Here is a 20167-nt window from a genome sequence, read left to right on the forward strand (position 1 = left end):
CAGACAGATCCTTTCTATTCATTGGCTGTTAGGAGCTGCAGTAATGTAAGAGCTGCTCGTGGGGATTTGCCCATTTACCTTGCCTTCCTGCTGTCATGTCTAGGGGCAATTCCACTGAGCAGCATTTCTGTGGAATTCAGGGCTGCCAGTGTTGGGATCTGTACAGGTTTCTGGACTCATGCTGTTTGCAGCATGTCTGCAATTGCTTTGTGCCTATTTACTTCAAATAGTACAACATTGTCCAAGGCTTGTTAAAAAAAATTGGGAAAGGGAGGGAGAAATAACTAAATGATGGGTCTAAACTACTGAGAGTTTCCCTGTACAGGTAGCTTGACCTTTTAACAACTTTTATACATTAGCAGACAGTATTTCTATTCTATTTCTAAGGGTTAACTTTGCGAGCCTAGCACAAAAGGAAAAAAAGAAGTGAAGTCAATGCACACACCGTATCCTAGCATACGCAGCCTGGCAAGATCATACCAGTTCAGTCCTTCCCGGTCTGTCTATTCCCCAAGGAACAAAATGCACAACGTGTGTACTGCTTTCTCGAGCCTACCTTTGTGACAACACCCCGCCCTACTCAGCCCAGTTGGCATCAGTCTACTTATGGTTCCATCTCTCCTCTTTGTGCAGCAAAGCCTTTAAAACCCTCCTTGAGGGGCTCATTCAGCAATCTGAGCCCCCTCATCATCAAGAGTCATTTGTCGCTTCATCTGTAAACCGGGGCTGTTGTAATTTGTATGACTGTAGCATTAGATGCACCACTCTAAGCATTAGGGCTTCCTACTGCTATTGATAGGCTGGCAGATTGAAAACGATTTGATTTTATTGCTTCTGTGTCTGACTTGCCTCTCTTTCCTCTCCCCATCCCCATTCTGCACTCTTCAGCCTCCAACCCAGCACAGAGTGTGATGTGTAGCTGACCAGACAGGTGTTCCAAAGAACAAGAAACTGCCTACAAATATACTGCATCCTCTTGCATTTTCCCTGTCACTCTTCTCTAGTTTGTCTTCCTTGTCATTCTCCTTGCATAGCCGGCAGTGTGTAGTATTTTTGTACTTTGTAATAAATTATTAAATACTCTTCTAACTCTCTCTTGTACAGCTTCTAACATATAGAAGTAAATAGCATTGGACAACCTGTGGGAAATTGAGTACTTCTGAATCCATGGGTACAAGGGGAGTGAAATCCTGACTCAACTGAACACAATGGCAAACCTCTCATTGACTTCAAGGAGGCCAGGATTTCGTGCCAGATATTTAATTGTCTGCACATGCCTTTACATTCAGATCAAGGGGGTTTTATAAGTCTTTCATAAAATTATTGCTTCCGAAATCAGGCACAACTGGGGATGTTCTGAGACACCTGGGTTGTTGGCATACTGACAGCCTTCCGGCAAACCCCACCTTCTTGAGATGTCACGTTACGGTCCATCTCCTGGTAGTTACACAGATATCACAGCTAAGCCCACAAGTAGTTGGTAGTGTGAAATCTGTCCATTTCTGCAAAAAAGCAAGTCTGTCTGGCTTCTCTCCTCCCTGTGACATTTGTTTCACTGGACACAGTTATACACCCTGATTAAAAATGTTCATCATTAAGAATTCCAAAATGAATTCTGAGATATGCTGCAGAAGCAAATGCCCATTAAAAAAAAAAAAATTTTACCTGTCCAAATGAGTAACCTCTGTGACGTCTCTTCTGAAGAGGGTGTCACTTACATCCCTTAGTCCACTGGAGATGTCTCTGCATTGACTCTTGATCTCACCATTTATGGGAAGCTTACAGACATCGTGCTGTCCTGAAGCAGTTCTTTCTAAGAACTGACTACCTTCCTTGATACGTTGCTGGATCATCGGGGTGAGTGGCATTTCAAAACTAAAGTAGCTATCGGGTTCCGAATATAAAGTCTCCAGGGATTCCGCACTATAATATAAAGAAGTATTGTCTAGAATGTTTTCAAACTGTGAGCTATACACATCAATGGAGACTTCTGCGTGCCTCTGTCCAAGGAGATCTTCATATCCTCCCATGGCTGCTTCTTCCTCCTCCATGATCCTAGGAATAAACCAAAAAGAGTCGGTTTAACTTTTGTTCGATTAGAACTGTTGAGTAAATCTGTTTATTTTTCCTGTGAGTCACACATATAAAAAGGAGCTCAAAAGTCTTGAGTTCTAGTTATTCAAATACAACGCAGAACTGATACTTTGGTTCCAGTGTCGTGCTGAAGTACAGAACTGACACAGTCTCCCTCCCTGGTGTGCTACAGTTCTGAGCAGGGAGGAAATAATGTTCGGAAGAAAAGAAAACATGATGTTTACTAAGAAACAACGTCAGCTTGCTGTGTTCAGTGAAAGATAGTCTGCTTTTCTGAGCAAGAGTACTAGTCACAAATACAGACATCTAGCTCCCCCCTCTCACAGCACCTCTTCCGATTGCAACACAAAAGGAATTACAGTAGATAAGATGATTTACCAGGAGCTTAGGTCCCAGTCCAGTGGTGGTGGGGGAGGGAGGGAGCAACTCAGCCCCATACAATCCCAGTGAGGTGTCAGGGCCTCAGAGGAAAAATACAAACCTCTATTAAATGCAACCTAATTCACTAATGCAACATAGAGTAAACACCCAGCACAGGTAGTATCAAAACTTAAGTGGAATGTGCAGCACTGTTCAGCCTTTCTGCAGATTCTAAACCTCCCCTTGGAGAACTCTGATCTCTTTAAGTCAAAAGGGATGAGGTACTTGAGGCCACGTCTACACTACGGGATAAAATCGAATTTGCTAAAATCGGTTTTATAAAACAGATATTATAAATTCGATTTCATGCGGCCACACTAGGCACAGTAATTCGGCGTTGTGCGTCCATGCTCCGAGGCTAACGTCGATTTCTGAAGCGTTGCATTGTGGGTAGCTCTTCACTGCTGCAGCATCGCGTCTACCAGCAACATTCAGTACACATAGGGTGACACTGAAAGAATCAGTGAATATTCGCTTTTCCCATGTTTTTCTTTCACTGTGGGTGCGGGGGAAGAAGACTGAGAGCTGTTCCCTGAACCACGCCAGATCACTGTGTTTGAACCACAGACATTGGAGCTCTAGCCAAGAATGCAAATACTTTTCAGAGACTGCTGTGGACTGGGGATAGCTGGACGTGCCCAGTACCCCTCCCTCCCTCCATGAGCGACCATTTGAGTCCTGCTCCCCGTTATGCTTGTCACGCAGCGCTGGTGTATCCTGGAGATTTTTTTTTCAAATGCCTTTGGCATTTCGTGTTCTGTAACGAGCTCTGATACCAACAGATTGTTGTCCCCAACACGATCAGATCTATCTCCCGTACGGTCCAGGCGGAGCTCTTATTGGATTGAGACTGCATCCGCACCCGTGGCTGATCAAGCTCCACGACGCTGGGCAAGCAGAATTATAATTCAAAAGTTCGCGGGTCTTTGCCTGTTTACCTTGCCCGCTGCATCCAAGTTCAGATTGCTGTCCAGAAGCGGTCAGTGTTGCACTCTGGGATACCGCCGGAGGCCAATAACGTCGATTTCCGTCCACACAGTACCGTAATCCGCGAGATCTGTAAATTCCGAATTTAGCGCTACTCCTCTCGTCGGGGTGGAGTACAGAAATCGATTTAAAGAGCCCTTTATATCGATATAAAGAGCGTTGTAGTGTGGACGGGTACAGCGTTAAATCGATTTAACGGCCATTAAATCGATTTAAACGCAAAGTGTAGACCAGGCCTGAGAAACTGAAGGCAACCAAGTGAGGGTGTTTGGTCTTTGTCAGACTTCTAACAAGCAGTCTTCCATCCCTGGTCCTCAGACATGCTCTGGTTAGGGGCATACCCTCAGCAGTTCTAGGTTAATGTTTTCAAACTAGCCTATGTGATTTAGGAGCCTGCATCTCATTGCCAGTCAATAGGGCTTTTGAAAATGGAACTTAGGTGCTAATGAAAATGTTACCCTTGGTCCTCCAGGAGCAACCCAAATATAGGCAGGGATCATCTTCTTCTGCAACTTCACCCTCTGAAACAGCAGCCTCAGATGCAGATCTGCAGCTGCACCAGAGGACTCCTTATCATTACTGTGTCCCAGTCCTCCTTCCCAAAGCCCATGACCAAGCTTGTTTATAACTTACATGCTAATGTGTTCTGAGGATTAACATGGGTTGGGTTTGGCACTCAGAAGGGACTTGATCCATTCTTCTGTAGCTGGGTTTCTAATGGAAGCGCAGGAAGGGTGGCAGCTGAGAGCTGTGACTTTCTGCACTATATACAGAATGGGATGTTAACAACTTTGCTAAATTGGACAGTGGTTTGCAGGCAGAAATGACAGCACTGAAACCAGTGCATTGTTTGTAGTGGAGTTTAGGCTGTGTTTCAACTGCGCAGGGTGAGGGAAGAGAAATGTGTGTGGAGGGGGGAGAAAGAGAGATTTGTTGTGGTTAATAAGAGGAACTGATGAGTGGATATAGATGAGATACTGAAAGACATAACTACTTATTTCCTTGGTTTTTTACGGGCTCTATTGCTCAGTCTGCCAGGTTTGTGGGGAAATCCCCCAGCTATTTTAGTAAGTAGGTACTGGCACTGAGAGCTGTCCATCACGTAGCAGGACCTATGCAGTGCCCCAGCTCCCTGCAGAACTGAATTCCCAGCCACCCATCCCCTATGAAGTCCTATTCCCCATCACAATGCTTAGATTGCCACCATCTTCCTGATCCTACAGCCCTACTACACTCCCAGACACACCACACCCCAAAATGTGCTCCTCACCCACTCGTTCCCTATCACATGCAGCTTTTGGACAAGGTCCTGGATGTATAAGTTGGGGGGAATCCAGGGGAGCGCCTAGAGCTGCAGAGCTGGGCTGTGAGAGCACGTGAGGGGCCCAGGGACAGAGTAAAGATGGAGCTGGGAAGAGTGGCAAGGGGAGCTCTGACAATAAATCACAGGTGGTTTGTCAGCGCACAGCGCCTCTCCCCTCTGCTTCTCCGACTCCAGGCCCCGCCTAACTCAAACCACACACTCCCTCATACTCCCCTCACAGAATCCTGCTCTCCCTCGTCCCTGCCATGCCCATTCCCTCTCAAATTAGCTGCTCACCTCTCCTCAGCCCCCAAGGCGCTGTTGCTTGGTGGGCCAGGCGGTGGTATCGGGCAAGTGCATCCCCATTTAGGGAGAGCAGGGGGAGGCACCTGGCCCATCCCCCCCACTTCATATCTCGCGGTACTCGCCTCCTACCCCAGGTGGAGCTCTGACCTGCAGCATCGCACAGCCAGGTCTCCTTGTCCAGGAGAAAGAGTTCTCCACCATGGCTCCCACTGTGCTAGCTCTCCCATCCATCCCCTCATCTGCCTCCACCAATCGTCTGCCTCTGAGGGTGGGGCAGGCAAGGAAGGGTCAGTCAGGGTTGGAGGGGAGCACAGGGTCCTGAGTGGTGATGTGGGGGGAGAGAGAGAAGGAGCCAGTCCCCAGATGTGGTGGTAGTGGGAAAGAGAGGGGGAGCACAGGGCCCCCAGTGTCCGAGGGTGTTTGAAGCCTGGGTGGGAGAGGTCCAGTGGAGTAGGAAAGGGGAATCAAGATCCAGGGGAAGAAAGAGATGAGGGCATAGGGAGCAGGAAGTGTGGGAGGAGCAGCTGAGGGGGAGCAGTCCCTGCGGCAAGGATCCTGAGAGAGCGGAAGGCGAAGGGGGGGGGGGGGCTAAGAGCAGCTAAGTGGGTGTGGAGGTCAGTTTGCCCTCAGAGAAGCAGGGAGCAACCTCTTCACTCCCTAAGAGACCGGGCACAGGCCTTTCTGCTTCAGAGCCCTCATGTCCACTAGTGGTTGCAGCTTCAAGGACAGGTGTCCCCCTAGACTGTGCTGCAAATTGTGCCAGCAGATGCTGAGCTGGCGGGGGATGAAGGCCATGCTGCTGGCCAATACGGAGATCAAACCTGTATTTCACCGACATCCCACCCACCAGGTAAGTCCCCTTCAGCCACCACAGCGGGCATCTCAGTAGCTGACTAATGTTACAGTAGCGCCCAAAGACCTTAATCAGTGAGTCCCCCATTGTGCTAAGCACCATACAAACCATTAAGAAGGCCCAGTTCCTGCCTCACAGATCTCAATCTAACCCTTTTAATTCCATATGGCAGGCAGACATGTATTGTTATTCCCATTTTACAGCAATGGGAACTAAGGCACAGTGTCCAAACAGAATGGTACGCTATACACACACACACACATATATATATACACACACACACACGCATAAACTCTAAATAATAAACAAGACTCAATTTTTTCTCAACTTTAAAATGTGGAATTTTCTTGGTGCTTGGTTTTAGATATTCTCCAGTGAGAACTGCAGCTCAATCACCGTAGTGTTGTGTTTAAAGCATTCTGGAAAGCAACTAAAGTCAGTTTCTAGTCTATTCTTATTTGTACTAGGGTAACACCTGGAGAGCCCCAGGCAGGTGCAATATAAACTCACAGGGCCTTGCCCTAGTAGGATGTTTCCAAAAGTTAAATAATCTATTTGAAGTTTGGTGAACTGCAAAAAGTAAATAGCCTATCTGATAGAAAGTAATCTAGATTTTTCTACAATTATTTCAATTGTAACAAGTAGGAATATACATTAAAATTTTAAACCTAACCAGTGTCCCTTACCTGACTTGCCACAAAATGTTGGAAGATGTTAGGGCTAGTCTACACTAGAAGCACTACATCAGTTGCGCCACTGTAGCACATCTGGTGAAGACGCTTTATGCCTCTCTCCCCTTGGCATAACAACTCCAGCTCCGCGAGTGGTGGTAGCTATGTCAGCAGGAGAAGCTCTTCCACCAACATAGCACTGTCCACACCAGCACTTAGGTCAGCGTAACTTACGTCGCTCAGGGGGGTGGCTTATTCACACTCCTGAGCGATATACGTTATACTGAAGTAAGTGGTAACGTAGACAGGACAAGAGCTGGAAATGTATCTCAGCCCTGATCCCCATTCTGCTACTCTACCCTCAAAACCGCACACTCTCCTAGCTAATGACTTAGACGATGAATAATAAGGTTGTTCATTGGCATATCTTGTATGTTCAGCCTGACAATAATAAATGTTGTTTTCTTCTTTGAAGTCCAGTTGTGGTCAGAAAAGTGGCCCTGTAAAAACGTCACCACAATCAAATACTTCTACTTTCTATTTCAAGTCAAATCCCTTTATTTTATGGCTACAAACATATTTTTACTCTTAATGGTGCAGGAACCAATATCAGTCAAGGAAAGCAAGCTGTATTCTGTTTGGCCTCATACATCAACAGAATTGTGAACTGCATTACTAGTGAAGATGAAAGAAGCAGAAAGAACCTAATTTGGCTTTCAAGGTTAAGCCAGGTCAGGAATTAAAAGATTTTTCCTAGTTACTGGGTAATTGATCAAATTTAATCTGAGAATGAGTAACTTGTGTTTCTGATATCTGTGTTAAGGCTCCAAAACTGGTACCTCAAGGCTTGGCATTGGGAATATCCTGCTGTATTATCTCCCGATTGTTCTAAATTTACATATAAATTTAAAATATGTTGTAGTGGGTTAGGTACACCCCATCAGGGGGTGTCAGGTCACGCAGGGTTAGATGGAAGGGCGGAGGCGATTTCGCAGCCAGTCAGGTCCTACACCAATGACCCTTACTGTAACATGGGGTAATATTACTTAGCAACCAGAGTCAGTGAGCAGCTCTTCCTGTCCGAGCAGCATGGCCCAATGGCCAGAGTCAGTGAAGTAGCCTTCCTCGGTGAGACTGCGCAACCGGTTGGCCCATTGGGAGAGTGGGGTGCGGCACTCCGGGTAAGGGGACTCATGCTCTCCCTGCTCCTCCAAGCTTCAGTCCAGGGTCCTGGTGGTGGTGGGGGGTGCTCATCACCAAGTCAGCAGGGATTCTCCCAAAACATGCTGAGCAATCCCCCGGTTTACTCACCGGCAAAAAGTTAAAGACCCTTGAGCTGCTTCTTACCCTTTCCCCCTTGTCGAAACTCCCCAGGTCCCCAAATGGCCAGGCTCCCACTGGTACTGTCCTTTCTCTGGGCTCATTGGGCAGCCTGACGTCTCCAGTCAGGAACTCTGTGAGCCATAGTCCCATAGTTGCAGTTTCTAGCAACTCCCTGCAGTGATCTTGCAGCCTGTATCCTTCCCCATCAGCAGCCTCCCCAGACTGAGCTGGGCTGCTACCTTTTATATGCTGCCTCCAGGATGAGCATGCCCAGCAGGGGAGGAGCTTCCTCAGCCTGCAAAGTAGAGTTAACCCTTTTGGGGCTAGTGCGGGGTAGGTACACCTCGTCACATGTCTTTATTTGATGTTTGTATATATATTTTTTTCTTTCTTTATAGACACAGTGCTGTTGTCAGCTAATTTCTAAATTGGGCATAAGCCTTCGTGGGTAAAAAATCCCACTTCTTCAGGTGCTTATGCCCAAATAAATACCCCATGAAAGCTTATGCCAAAATAAATCTGTTAGTATTTCAGGTGCCACTGGACTCCTCGTTGTTTTTGTGGCTACAGACTAACACGACTACCCCTCTGCTAATTTCTAAGTTATCATCTGCCAAAGACCTAGAGCTTTCAGATGCCCAAGTAGCCCCTGAAATGGCTCTCCTGGTATCGGGGAAGTCAGAGAAACCAGGCAATTGATAAAGTGGGTTTGGTTGGTGGCAGGCAGGGAACAACGTTATGTGGACACTCTGGAAGGAAGAGACGGAGATTGGTGCCTCAGCACCAAATCAGCACTTGGAAGGCTTGCTTGAAGCTGCCATCTATACTCCCTGGTGCACGGAGACAACAGCACAATGGGGTGCTCTTGATGCACTGTGTGATAAATGAGAGGGGGGCAGCTCGCTTTTGTGCACATCCAGCCAGTCAGTTAGCTACAGAATCTCTCTTGGTAGCTGTTCTCTACTTGCTTTACCTCTAAACGGTTAAAAAGTCGGATTGCTATGCATAGGTATAAGGGAATTGAGTGGGCACCTGACCAAAAGAGTCAACGGGAGGGCTAGAACTTTTTTAACTTGGGAGAAAACTTCCCTTTGTCTGTGGTGGTTGTTCATATAATATCAGGGTTGGAAGGGACCTCAGGAGGTCATCTAGTCCAACCAACTGCTCAAAGCAGGACCAATCCCCAGACAGATTTTTGCCCCAGATCCCTAAGTGGCCCCCTCAAGGACTGAACTCACAACTCTGAATTTAGCACCCCAATGCTCAAATCACTGAGCTATCCCTCCCCTAGTTCTCTAGGAAAGAGAGGAACAGGGCAGCAGTGATGCTCTGAGAAGCTGAAGTCCAGGTATGAAAATCATCAGAACCGTACCTAGAAATTGCTTATTTGGAAACCTAGATATGTAAGTAGATCAGAAAATGTGTAGGAAGACACAGTTGGGTTTATTGTGTTTATTTCTTACGGCTTGTGGACTCCTCTATGCTAACCCCAAACGCTTTTGATTTGCTTGTAACCTTTAATCTGGACCTCAAGAAGGTTATTCTTGATATTTAATTTTTGTAAGTGGGTTTTTAAAATCTAGCAAAAGCCTAAGTTCCAGATGTATTTTCTTTCTTTTTGTTTTTAATAACATTGACCTTTTTTAAGAACAGGATTGAATTTACGGTGTCCTAAGAGGTTTGTACATATGTTGTTTAATTAGCTGGTGGCAACAGCTGATTTCCTTTGTTTTCTTTCTTAGCCCTTCCCCGGAGGGTGGTGAAAGGGCTTAAGAGTACCCCACAGGAAAGAATTCCCAAGCTTGCTTTCCTGGGTTCCCAAAAACGGGGTGTTTTTTGCACTTGGATGATGGCAGCATCTCTCTGACCTTGGATAGGCAGAAGCTGTGACCTTAGGATTTTAATACCAGCCTGGATTGGCCTGTATTAATTTTTAGAATCCTTGCGGGCCCCCACCTTCTTCACTCAAAGTTCCAGAGTGGGGAATCAGCCCTGACACACTGATCATGCTGTACAGAAATAATGGCTCCCCTGGAGCTGTGGCCTGGTGTGCCAGAGAGCTGATGGAGCAACCAGCAGAACCTTTCTAATGCCAATGCCTTTGCACAGAGACACAGACCTGCCCTCCACCATACTAACCCTCGCTTTATACAACCCTGTTCCCCTCAAATTCTGGGCCCCAGCACTACACAGCTCCCCCCCCATTTTGCCAAAGCCCCACATAATCCCTCAAGTCACACCTCTGCCTCGGTGCCCACCCTCATGTTCCATGCTGTGCAGTCTGCCTACTACTGCTCAGGAAACTTTAACAAAAAGAAAGGTTTGAACATCTTTCAAGTATTCCTTTTTCCCCACTGGTATTTTGCCTCTCATCAGGGAACCAACTCAAAGTATTGAAAAATCAAAAGCCAGGGCCCCCAAAATCATGAGATGGCTTAAAAATCACAAGATTTTACAAACATAATGTAACACATTTGAGGTTTTTTTGTCTTCTGGTTTCTGAGCCTTCAGGGTGCGCTCGGATCACATTTTTAAGCTTTTCTCCACAGCCAGGAGGGCTCAAAACTTTTTGTTTTAAAATAACTGCTGAAATTCTCACATATTCACGTGGCTCTGGGATTTGGAGCTTTAAGAAATCCAACAAATATCATGAGATTTGTGATAAAATCACAAGATTAATCAACACTACAGAGCCATTCCATTGGGTTATCATGGCAAAACTCAGAGGACCCTGAGTAATAAAAGGACTGACTCCATATATGTCTTAATGTGAGCCTTTCAAAAAACAGCCGGCATCTGATCTAAGATCAGTAGGTGCGCGCAGGTTCACAGGGAGGCCCTATCGTCATTCACCAAGAGCAGTGGTTCTCAAAATTTGTGTAGTGGTGACCCCTTTCACATAGCAAGCCTCTGAGTGCAACTCCCCCTAATAACTTAAAAATACCTTTTTATATATTTAACATCATTATAAATGCTGGAGGCAGACCGGGGTTTGGGGTGGAGGCTGACAACTCGTGACCCACCGTGTAATAAGCTCACGACCCCCTGAGGTGTTCCAACCCCCAGTCTGAGAACCCCTGACCAAGAGGAATACAAACAAATGTGAAGAAAACAGGACACAATTTGAATAAGGGACATTCGCAATTTTTTTATATATGTAATATAAAAAATGCCATTATCCTCTTGTAGTGTATAGGAATAGGATGGTATCCCTTTAAATAATTTGTGATCCTTCTGGAGACACTCACTCTGTTCTATGTTTAAAACCCTGCCAGAAATCAGCCAGAGCAGCAGTATGTATGTGGCTAGGCCTTTCCTGTTGTGTATATTTAGTCAACACAGTTATCTGGGACCCAAAGGTGTCCACGTGGGTTTCTTCATGTTGTCTTTGTTGTGTAAAGAGCAAACCACAGAATTCCTCTTCAGAGTTCTTGTGCCCAATATGGAGACTAAATTCAAACACTAGAAGTGTCAAACAGAGGGATTTTAGTCCTGCTTCAGCACAACCCTCAACTCCACATTAACTTTGCCATCACTACAGTCATCTCCATAACATTCTATACAGGAGGCAAATAATATAATCAGTCATTTGAATAGCAGCAACTCCCACAGTATGTTAGGCATGGCTCACACATGGGAATTCAGTCCCTGCCCCAAAGAATGTTCTTACCTTTCACTGTCTGTGTTCAGCACGTGGTTCTTTTCTTCTGCAAGTTTATCCTTCACAAAGACTTCATCCTCCCCACCTTCAGCTAGCAAAGCTAGAGAAAAGGACTCCGAGCCAACTCCTGGTTTGAAATCTGCCTGGGCTTCGTTCCAAACACTCTCAGACAAAGTGACTAACCCTGAGGAGACCGAGGCTGGAATGGGTTGGCTTGATGCTTTGGAGAACTTCTTTTCTACAGACACGGCCCTTTGTAAGTGTGCACTGGCCTCTAGCACTGAATGCTTCGCTCCCTTCTGCTCCTCTGGTTTCTGTATCCATAAAATCTCCACTCCTTGAAATTCTACATGTCTGCTCACAGCTGCCTCTTTCGATATCCTCCTCCCAGGACCCGTTTGCATCTCGCCTGGATTGTACATTGAAAATTCCTTCTCAAAATCTGACCATCCCTCTCCCAGAATACTGATAACGCCCCCAACTTTGCTGTCTGCCTCCAGGGCTGGTACAGATGGTGTGTGACAGCTTGTCTCCTTCACTTTGGGGACCTCCTCAGTTTTATTATTGATGGCTTGCAAGGACTCTAACTGCATTTCTCCAGTTACTGTTGCAGCCAGATCTTTTTCTACGATCGAATACAATTTCTCCTCAGCTCTTACTTCAGATGGAAGAGGCTCGTCTGAGGGTTTTTCTTGGCCTGCTGGAACCAATTCTCTGGCTGCTTGTATGCCTTGGCTGCCAATACTCCTTTCTTTTTCCATTTGCAGCTCTGAACAAAGAAAAGCATTTGCTCCCTTCTGTACTTTTGCAGCTTCTAGCTCTTGAGAAATTTTCACAACCCCAGTCTGTCTATCAGCACGTGGCAAAGTTTCTTCTTTCGATGGTAGCAGTGATGCCTCAATGCAAGATACTGGCTCATCTGCATAAGTGCCACTTGCAAGAAGAGTAGGCAACAGGTCATCCTCCCTCCTTTCTGGACTGCATATTATAGCCTCTGCTAGAAACTCAGATGAACTCCTCAGTGATTCTGCACCTTGCTCCATCGTGCCATATTCTGGAAATTCATTTGAGACGTTATGTGGGAGCAGGGTGCTATCTCCTTGTCCACCTACACAAAAGAAAGAGAGTGTATTTGTCTACTGAGTACATCCATCTACTTGTTAAGGGTATTAGCTCCATTCCCAGTGTTCTGCTAACAGATTAGCTGCATTGTTTCTGCAAGCCCACTGCAGAGAAATGCTATTGAATTTAGCTCTTTTTGAATGCTACTGTACTGTATTTATTCAAAATTGGGCTTTTTACAATTGACTTTCAGGGGAGCATATTTTTGGAAGTTAGCACTGCCAAGTTAAGAATGCCAAAAATATTTGCTGAGCTTCACAGGGTCCCAGTGGCCTGTGAATAGCATGGGATGCATGCCAGATGAGAGAACTGAAGACAGCAGGTATCTGGAGGTTTAATATCCATCCACAATGTGTGCATTACCTTGTGTTTTATATGTTAATGTTATCCTTTTCTCTTTTTAGCTGTTCTAAAGAGCAATGGTATGGAAAGCAACTGGTCAGATCCCACATATCCCACGAGTACTGACAAACAAAACGGGAAATGCTAGCAAGATTCCAGTTAGCTGGTTATAAAGTAATTAATAAACTATGACACTCTCTAGCACTACACCCTCATCTTTTCAGAACTTGTATAAGTGAAGACCAAACTGCAGTGATGCATGGACATTCATCAGCACACTTTACAACTTTCTAGCAAAAGATTAAAACCGGTGTCACACATGAAGGCTGGGGGTTTTCAGTCTTGTATTTCAAGATGATGAAAATAAAGCAATTGAGAAAACTGATGGCCAGATTTTCAAAGGAGCTAAGCACCCAGCAGCTCCCACTGTTCTCTGTCAACACTAATTCAACTGTTCTCAATGGGAGCTGCTGGAGGCTACATTTATGAATCTCTGGCCACTTCAGTTAGGTGCCAGTTAGGCTGAGTACTTTTGGAAAAATCTGGCCTCGAGTACTTCCTTAGTCATTCAGGAGAAAACGAAAAGCATGTTTTAGATCCCAGTTGTATCATTTATTATTATTACAATACCAAGGTGGGCTGAGATCCAAATCGAAACCATCTCCTGGCTTCATACCCCACCCCTACTCTGACGTGGGCCTGAGGAATATATCAGCAACTGGACATGGACCTACATTTCATAAACTTGAACAAATTTGGAGGGTTTGGGATTTAGATCCCATTTCACAGCCCATGCCTAATTGCCATGTAGCCCCAAAGCAATGAAGTCAAAGGCTCTCCGATAACTGTGAATAGCTAGATTCTGTTTAGTTCATCTCTCCGAGATAAAAATTCATAGGGAAGTTATTAATGGCACCCAACTCTTTCAGATAGTCCTACCATGTCCTTAGCAGTGCATTGTGGCAATACAGTTTGTGGCCCTGTCTCCAAAGATAGATCAAATGGAGTTTTTAAAAGAGGAATAGGCAGATGCTGAACCAGTTTTTTTAACCTACTAGTTCTTCAGCAAAGGTTTTCAGATTTATAGGCAAGTGAAAGAAGGCCCAATTCCCCATTAAGCAGAGGCTGAACAGTTTCTAAGCAGTAATAGTTATTAACCACTACCTAAGCACGTGGATAGGCTGAATTATTTGTATTTGTATCTGCATCCATTTCGCAAAAATGGTTGGCGGATATCCGCATCTGATATGATATAAAGCAGATATCCACAGGTTTGCAGGGCTCTACTTATAAGGAGTCCCTTACTTAAATATTTTTGCTAAACACATCTGTCGCAGCCCTAAAGCCTATGCTCTAATATGGTGTCTGTTTGGCCAATTGTCAGTCAAAAGGTCACATTGGTACCGTGTGCAACACCGTAGTGCGCTGTGCAACATTATAGTGCCGTGTGCCTATTCCGGCTCTTCTTCCCTGATCAACTAAGGGTCAGGCTAGTGCTGTGTGCAAAATACCAGCGTGCCGTGTGCATAGGGATGTGTGCAAAAGTAGTGCGCCGGGTGCAGCTCCCATTGACGTAGAGGGCACCAGCTCAGAACCTGGTTGGTGAAGGAGCTAGGTACCAATCAGACGCTGACACGAGTAAGAGTCTTTGAATAAAACGAAGTCTCGTGCCAGAATCTGCAGGAGTATCCACGGGCTAACTGAAAGGCCTGATCATCCTTTCAGCCAGGGTCTCCTCCGGATTTAGCCAGCTTGGGTCATGTCGATTCACTTTTTTTTTTTGGATTATTTTCCCACCAATTCATCATGCCCTTGGTGTCTGTACTGCTGGTCAGCTGCGTCTGGAGTGTGCTGTAAATACTCTGTTTGTTTAACCTCTTCCCTTTTTCCGCTCCCTTACTTGATACCAAGCTGTGTATACAGTATATGAAAGTTAAATTGTTGTATTGATTGCTATTGTGGTTAATTGTTGTATTTTACAATATTCGGTTAATGTGCGCACAGTTTACTTAGTTTTGTGTATTTGTTCTGGATTTTAGTAAGCAGTTAATTATAGACTGCTTGGTTTCTTGTTGTTGGATGTAAATAGACTGTTTCAAGTTGTGTGTATATTCTTATTCTGATAGTATTGTTAGTTGGTAAAAGTGCTCCTCCCCAGCCCAAGTTGCAACTCATTCCCCATTAACAAACAACCACTTGGTTTTGAATTGCAATCTATTTTTCGTTTTGATTCTCCTCTCTCAATCAAATCCTTACTCGAACCTGCATTGGTCTCGGACAACATCTAAACGGCCATGACTTCCTCTCATATGCTGAAGAACTGCTTAGAAAATGCATTTCCAGAAGCAGCCAGAATGCTTCCAACATGAATTTAGCTTTGCCTACGTGAGTTTCACAAGCCAACTGGGTGCTGAATGTAGCAGGTAAGCTACAAGGACAATCGGTGACCATGTTTTAAACCTAAAACCCTTGCAAGGGATGTGTCAGTCTCAAAGGCCATCTTTGCTTCTGAAGCAATCGAAGACAAACAGTACAGAGCTTAGTTTTCAGGCAATGACTACAGGGCACAGCTGTGAGCTTCTCCACACACCCTACGTGACAAGGCAGCTGCTTGGTGAAGTAGTAAACAACTCACAGCAAGTTTCTGATGTTTTCATTTTTTCATTAACTTCATAAGTAACCTAATCCCTAGCAAACCCCTGGCCAAAGCTCTACGGTGCATCCACAGAATAGAGGAGTGCTATTAAAAACTCACTGGGCTAAGGCAAAACTACGAGTTTGCAGGAGAGGTTTAGGGTCTTATTCTCATTTACACTACATCCCCCATGATACTGATCTTCCAATAAAGCCCACTTCCAGGTCTCTTCACACTGTCAGTGTTGTGAAAGAGCCCTACTGTAAATAAGAATCTAGCCCTTTACTGGAGTCCCAGGGAGAAACAGCAAATTGATTATCTCAGACTAGTTTCAATCTAAAATGCTCCTACAGAAAACATGTGAAATAAGCAATCAAAGCAATAACCTCTTCTGATATGACATACAGGACTAACTTCCATGGTCAACTTTACCATGGTCTCTGTTCTTTGCAGGAACACATTCTGGGAGGTCAACCAGCAACGACCTGTTCTTAAAAAAGGCTCACTACAATGGTAGTAGAGCATATGCCTTATTTCAGGGAGCAGTGTTTAAAGGAGCTCAAGTTCTTTAAGGGAAACCCCTCCCCTCTTCCCATCCACCACCACAGCATCATGTCTTGATGCAGCTCCCAGCATATCCTATCTAGCCCCCATCCCCCAACATGACTGCATTACAAACAAGGCTAGAAAAGGATCAGCAAAGTCAGGTGCTCTGCTGAAGACAAGCAGAACAATAAACGATGAGAGGATACACTCTTTCAGGTAACACCAATTTCTACTTTCCATTTAAGGTTGCTTCTTTCGATAAAGTAAAATAAGCAATAAAAAGGCTCTAAGGTAAAACAGCAAGAGAGGTGTATGGAAGGAAAGCTGAGACACAGGAAAAACAGCCTGAGAGCAGCTGGCACTTTTTTGATGCCTAGAGGTTTAAAGAATCCATTACTTAATCTGCTCTGGCATAAATATGATATTTCATACGTAAATAATCAACCATCAAATTTCAAGCTAACACAGGAGCTTGGTCATTGCATAATACAGGAAAGGCTAGGAAGCAAAAAAAAAAAATCAAACATTACAAATATAGAAAGACATTTTCACAGAAACATTTTACAAAAGTGTCTCTCTTGCTCTCTCTCTCTGTTAGCTAGCTAGCTAAATATATATTTATTTGAACAAAGTCTCCTACTCACAGAGGTTACTGTAGCTCCAGCAGTTACCCATTGGTCAATGAATATGCATAGATCACCAGTTTATCTATAATGATACAAGCTAATTCAATTGCTGCTGTTCTAGTCAACTGGAATCAAAATAGTTTCAAATTTCCTGGCAGCCCACTGCCCTGCATTGCACACGGAGATGTAAATGGAAGCATTCTGAGCATTATGAAACTGATGAGGGAACTGCAGTCTCATTCACTCTATCACAGAAGCTAAGGAGTCCAACTTGGCAGCTTATAGAAAACAGCTCCAGTAGGGATTTTCTATAGTTGAGAAAAGTATTTCTGGGGAGATATTTATGATTAACAGGAGTTTGTTTTGTTACAATCAGATTCATCAACACAAAAAGAATCAAATGTACAAAGGCAGTTCTAAGAGTATAATACTGGCCTTGTAGTAACAGAGGCACAATGGCACTTTCACATTATAGCGCATCTTCTCTGATGCAAGAATGACTGCCCACACAAAGACAGGTTTCTTATATTTTAATTGCCTCCAAGCCCGTGCACTGGTCATAAGCTATATTTTAAATGTAAAAGATTGACGAATTTATATTAATTATGCTTTCCTTTTTTTTCTTTTTTCTTTTTTTTTCAATTTTAAGCAAAAACAAAATGTGTTTCAGGGGGAAAAGTACCATTGGTGACAAAGAATATTATTGTATGTCACTGAACAACAAATTGCAGGAGTCATGGAATTTTCTTACTAACTTAACTATCTCAAAGGCACAGAACCCCCTAAGGTGTCATCTTAAAGTCCCTCTAACAATACTGGAACAAACTATTTGGTTTTATAAAGAGTATATCGTATCATACAGAAATGGAACTGGCTCAGCCAATCAGACAGCACGGATACTGTACACTTACAAATAGTTTTTTTTCTGCAGTTCTTTAGTTTCTAAATGATGCAACTCCCTGTGCCTTGATTGGTTCTGACTGGTGGATGGACTGTATTAGCCAAAATAGAAGGATTTGCACAATCATAGTACAACCCTTCTATAATGGTACAGCAAATATCCAAATCTCTGTGTTTTGATTGATCTTCCTGCTCTGCCTGGCACCTCTCCTCAGGATTTTCAAGCTGTCTGCTAGCAACAAAGATATTGCCTGAGCTTCACATGCCCTTTAGCTGAAACCAGGAAACCTCCAGAATGTACATGAAAGAAAGGGGAGAAAGGGCTGGAAGACATATGAAAGGGGAATTGTTTTACAGAAGGAAGTGGAGAGAGACAGCTAAAAGGAAAGAAGTGGGGGTCAGAAGTTCCTGCTATCTCCATTGTGACCAAGTATTACGATGTTATCACGAACTCCCAACAGTATTCTTTTCGAACTCCCAGCGCCTGGAGTCCTGTGGTTATGTCAGAATCCCAACCTCCCTTTAAAAAAAAAAAAAAATGTAAAAACTCTAACAAGCGCCCAAAGATCAGGCAGCAACTGAAAAGAATACAAGATTTATTCTTTAAGTCTTGTGATATTTTGGGTCCTTACTTCAATACTTCGGGTTGGCAATACTGTGTAACTCAACCTTAAATGCCATCTTTTCAAAACATTACCAACTCCTTCAAATGGTTAGGAGTGTTGTGAAGTCTACAGTGCAACTGAAAATGCATAAAAACTAAAAATCCAGTGGTAGCAGGCTGGAGAGAAGATGCCATCGTTCTGCACCAACTCAAGAGGCATGCACATAACAATACCCTTGGAACAAGATAAAGTTGGAGAATAACATCCAGTATGTCCTGGGAGAATTCGGCACAAAGGATTATTAATTACAAACTGCTGTAGTGGCCACAGATGGCCAATGAGATGGCTCAATCCCTAGGGTCATTACCTTGAAAGCTACAATAGTAGAACAGAGCAGCTGCTAACACAGGCTGAAATGAACAGGGATGGATGGAAAAACAACTGAACTCAGTATTCTGATGCACCAGCATTATCAATTCTCACAATGTTATTGCCAGTCTCACAATATTTGGTGTTTCTTCTGTCAAAGTTAGATTCAAGACTCACAATTTGTCAGACCTCTCTGTTTTATTAGCAAAGTGCTCTGCTAATACATCCAGATAATGTGTGAGTGTCATGCAAGGCTCAAACTACTTTATTTATACAGATAAAAAGGGCGCAAACTTAACAAGATAACAAAGGGAACAGAACTGATAAGTTTACCTGGGCCTAGACACACATATCTTATTTCCTTATTAACTCTTACCGATCTCCTGCTAACATCCCACCATTGGCTTAAGTGGACCCAGGGCCGGCGCTTCCATTTAGGCGACCTAGGGCACCAGGATTTGGAAGGGCGGCAGACTGCTCCGGTGGACCTCCCGCAGGCGTTCCTGCGTACAGTCTGCTGGTCCCGTGGCTCCGGTGGACCTCCCGCAGGCGTGCCTGCAGAGGGTCCGCTGGTCCCGCGGCTCCAGTGGAGCATCCGCAGGCATGCCTGTGGCAGGTCACCGGAGCCACGGGACCAGCGGACCGTCCGCAGGAACACCTGCGGGAGGTCCACCAGAGCCGCGGGACCAGCGAGCCAGCCCTGCGCCTAGGGCGCCAAAAAGCCTGGTGCCGCTCCTGAGTGGACCCATTGTTCCATACCTTAATGTTTCTATTTCTGACAACTTTATTTTAACATCTCTCATTCCTGCTTAAAGGAACATACAGCATTTCTTGAATCCATTCTACTTTTACAATCTAATTCATTCTACTTTCACAATCCCTCCTTTTGGTCAAGCTATGCAATGACCAACAATTACTGGGTTTCATATATTAACTGTTTTTTGTTTTTTTATTAGCGATATTTAAAATTATTATATTAGCACTCTGGTTTGGGGCAGCTATTTGCGTGGCATGTTTTACACAATTTTGGATACAACAGGAGATTAACTGAAAACATACAAAAATTATTAAGATTCCAAACAGGATAATCTAATTCATTCTACTTTCATACTTAGTAAAGCCCCAGCTCCTGGATTCAAGTAATTAAACGAGACTCTCAGCTCCCCCACCCTCCCCTTTTTTTTTTAAAGAGTTAATAGCCTCATGGTTGCAGTAAAAATGTGACCCCCCAACAGCTCAAAAAACACAAAGCACGTTAAAAAAACCCAAAGTAATTATTTTTAAAATCTCATTATTTGCGTGGGATCTGACTTACGCTTTTTAAAATAGTTGGGCTTGGGAAAAGTTTTTAAAAAACCCAGTCTTTAGCTATAATATTGGATTTTTGGAAAACCAACAACATGT

The 20167-nt window shown here is 44.3% G+C and overlaps 1 protein-coding gene across 1 annotated transcript in view; it reads right to left on the reverse strand.

The window, feature by feature from the left end:
• PSD3 (pleckstrin and Sec7 domain containing 3) overlaps window positions 1-20167 on the reverse strand; it is a 144268-nt gene that overhangs the window by 112801 nt on the left and 11300 nt on the right. Inside the window, exons 2-3 of the mRNA XM_032763533.2 lie at window positions 11628-12726; window positions 1666-2055 (exon numbers count right to left, since the gene is read on the reverse strand). Of these exons, the coding sequence (XP_032619424.1) occupies window positions 1666-2055; window positions 11628-12661 (1424 nt within the window). The 5' untranslated portion in view covers window positions 12662-12726. The remainder of the gene's footprint in view (window positions 1-1665; window positions 2056-11627; window positions 12727-20167) is intronic.

The sequence above is a fragment of the Chelonoidis abingdonii genome, chromosome 6 (assembly GCF_003597395.2).
Source record: "Chelonoidis abingdonii isolate Lonesome George chromosome 6, CheloAbing_2.0, whole genome shotgun sequence".
In the NCBI taxonomy this organism is placed as follows: domain Eukaryota; kingdom Metazoa; phylum Chordata; order Testudines; family Testudinidae; genus Chelonoidis; species Chelonoidis abingdonii.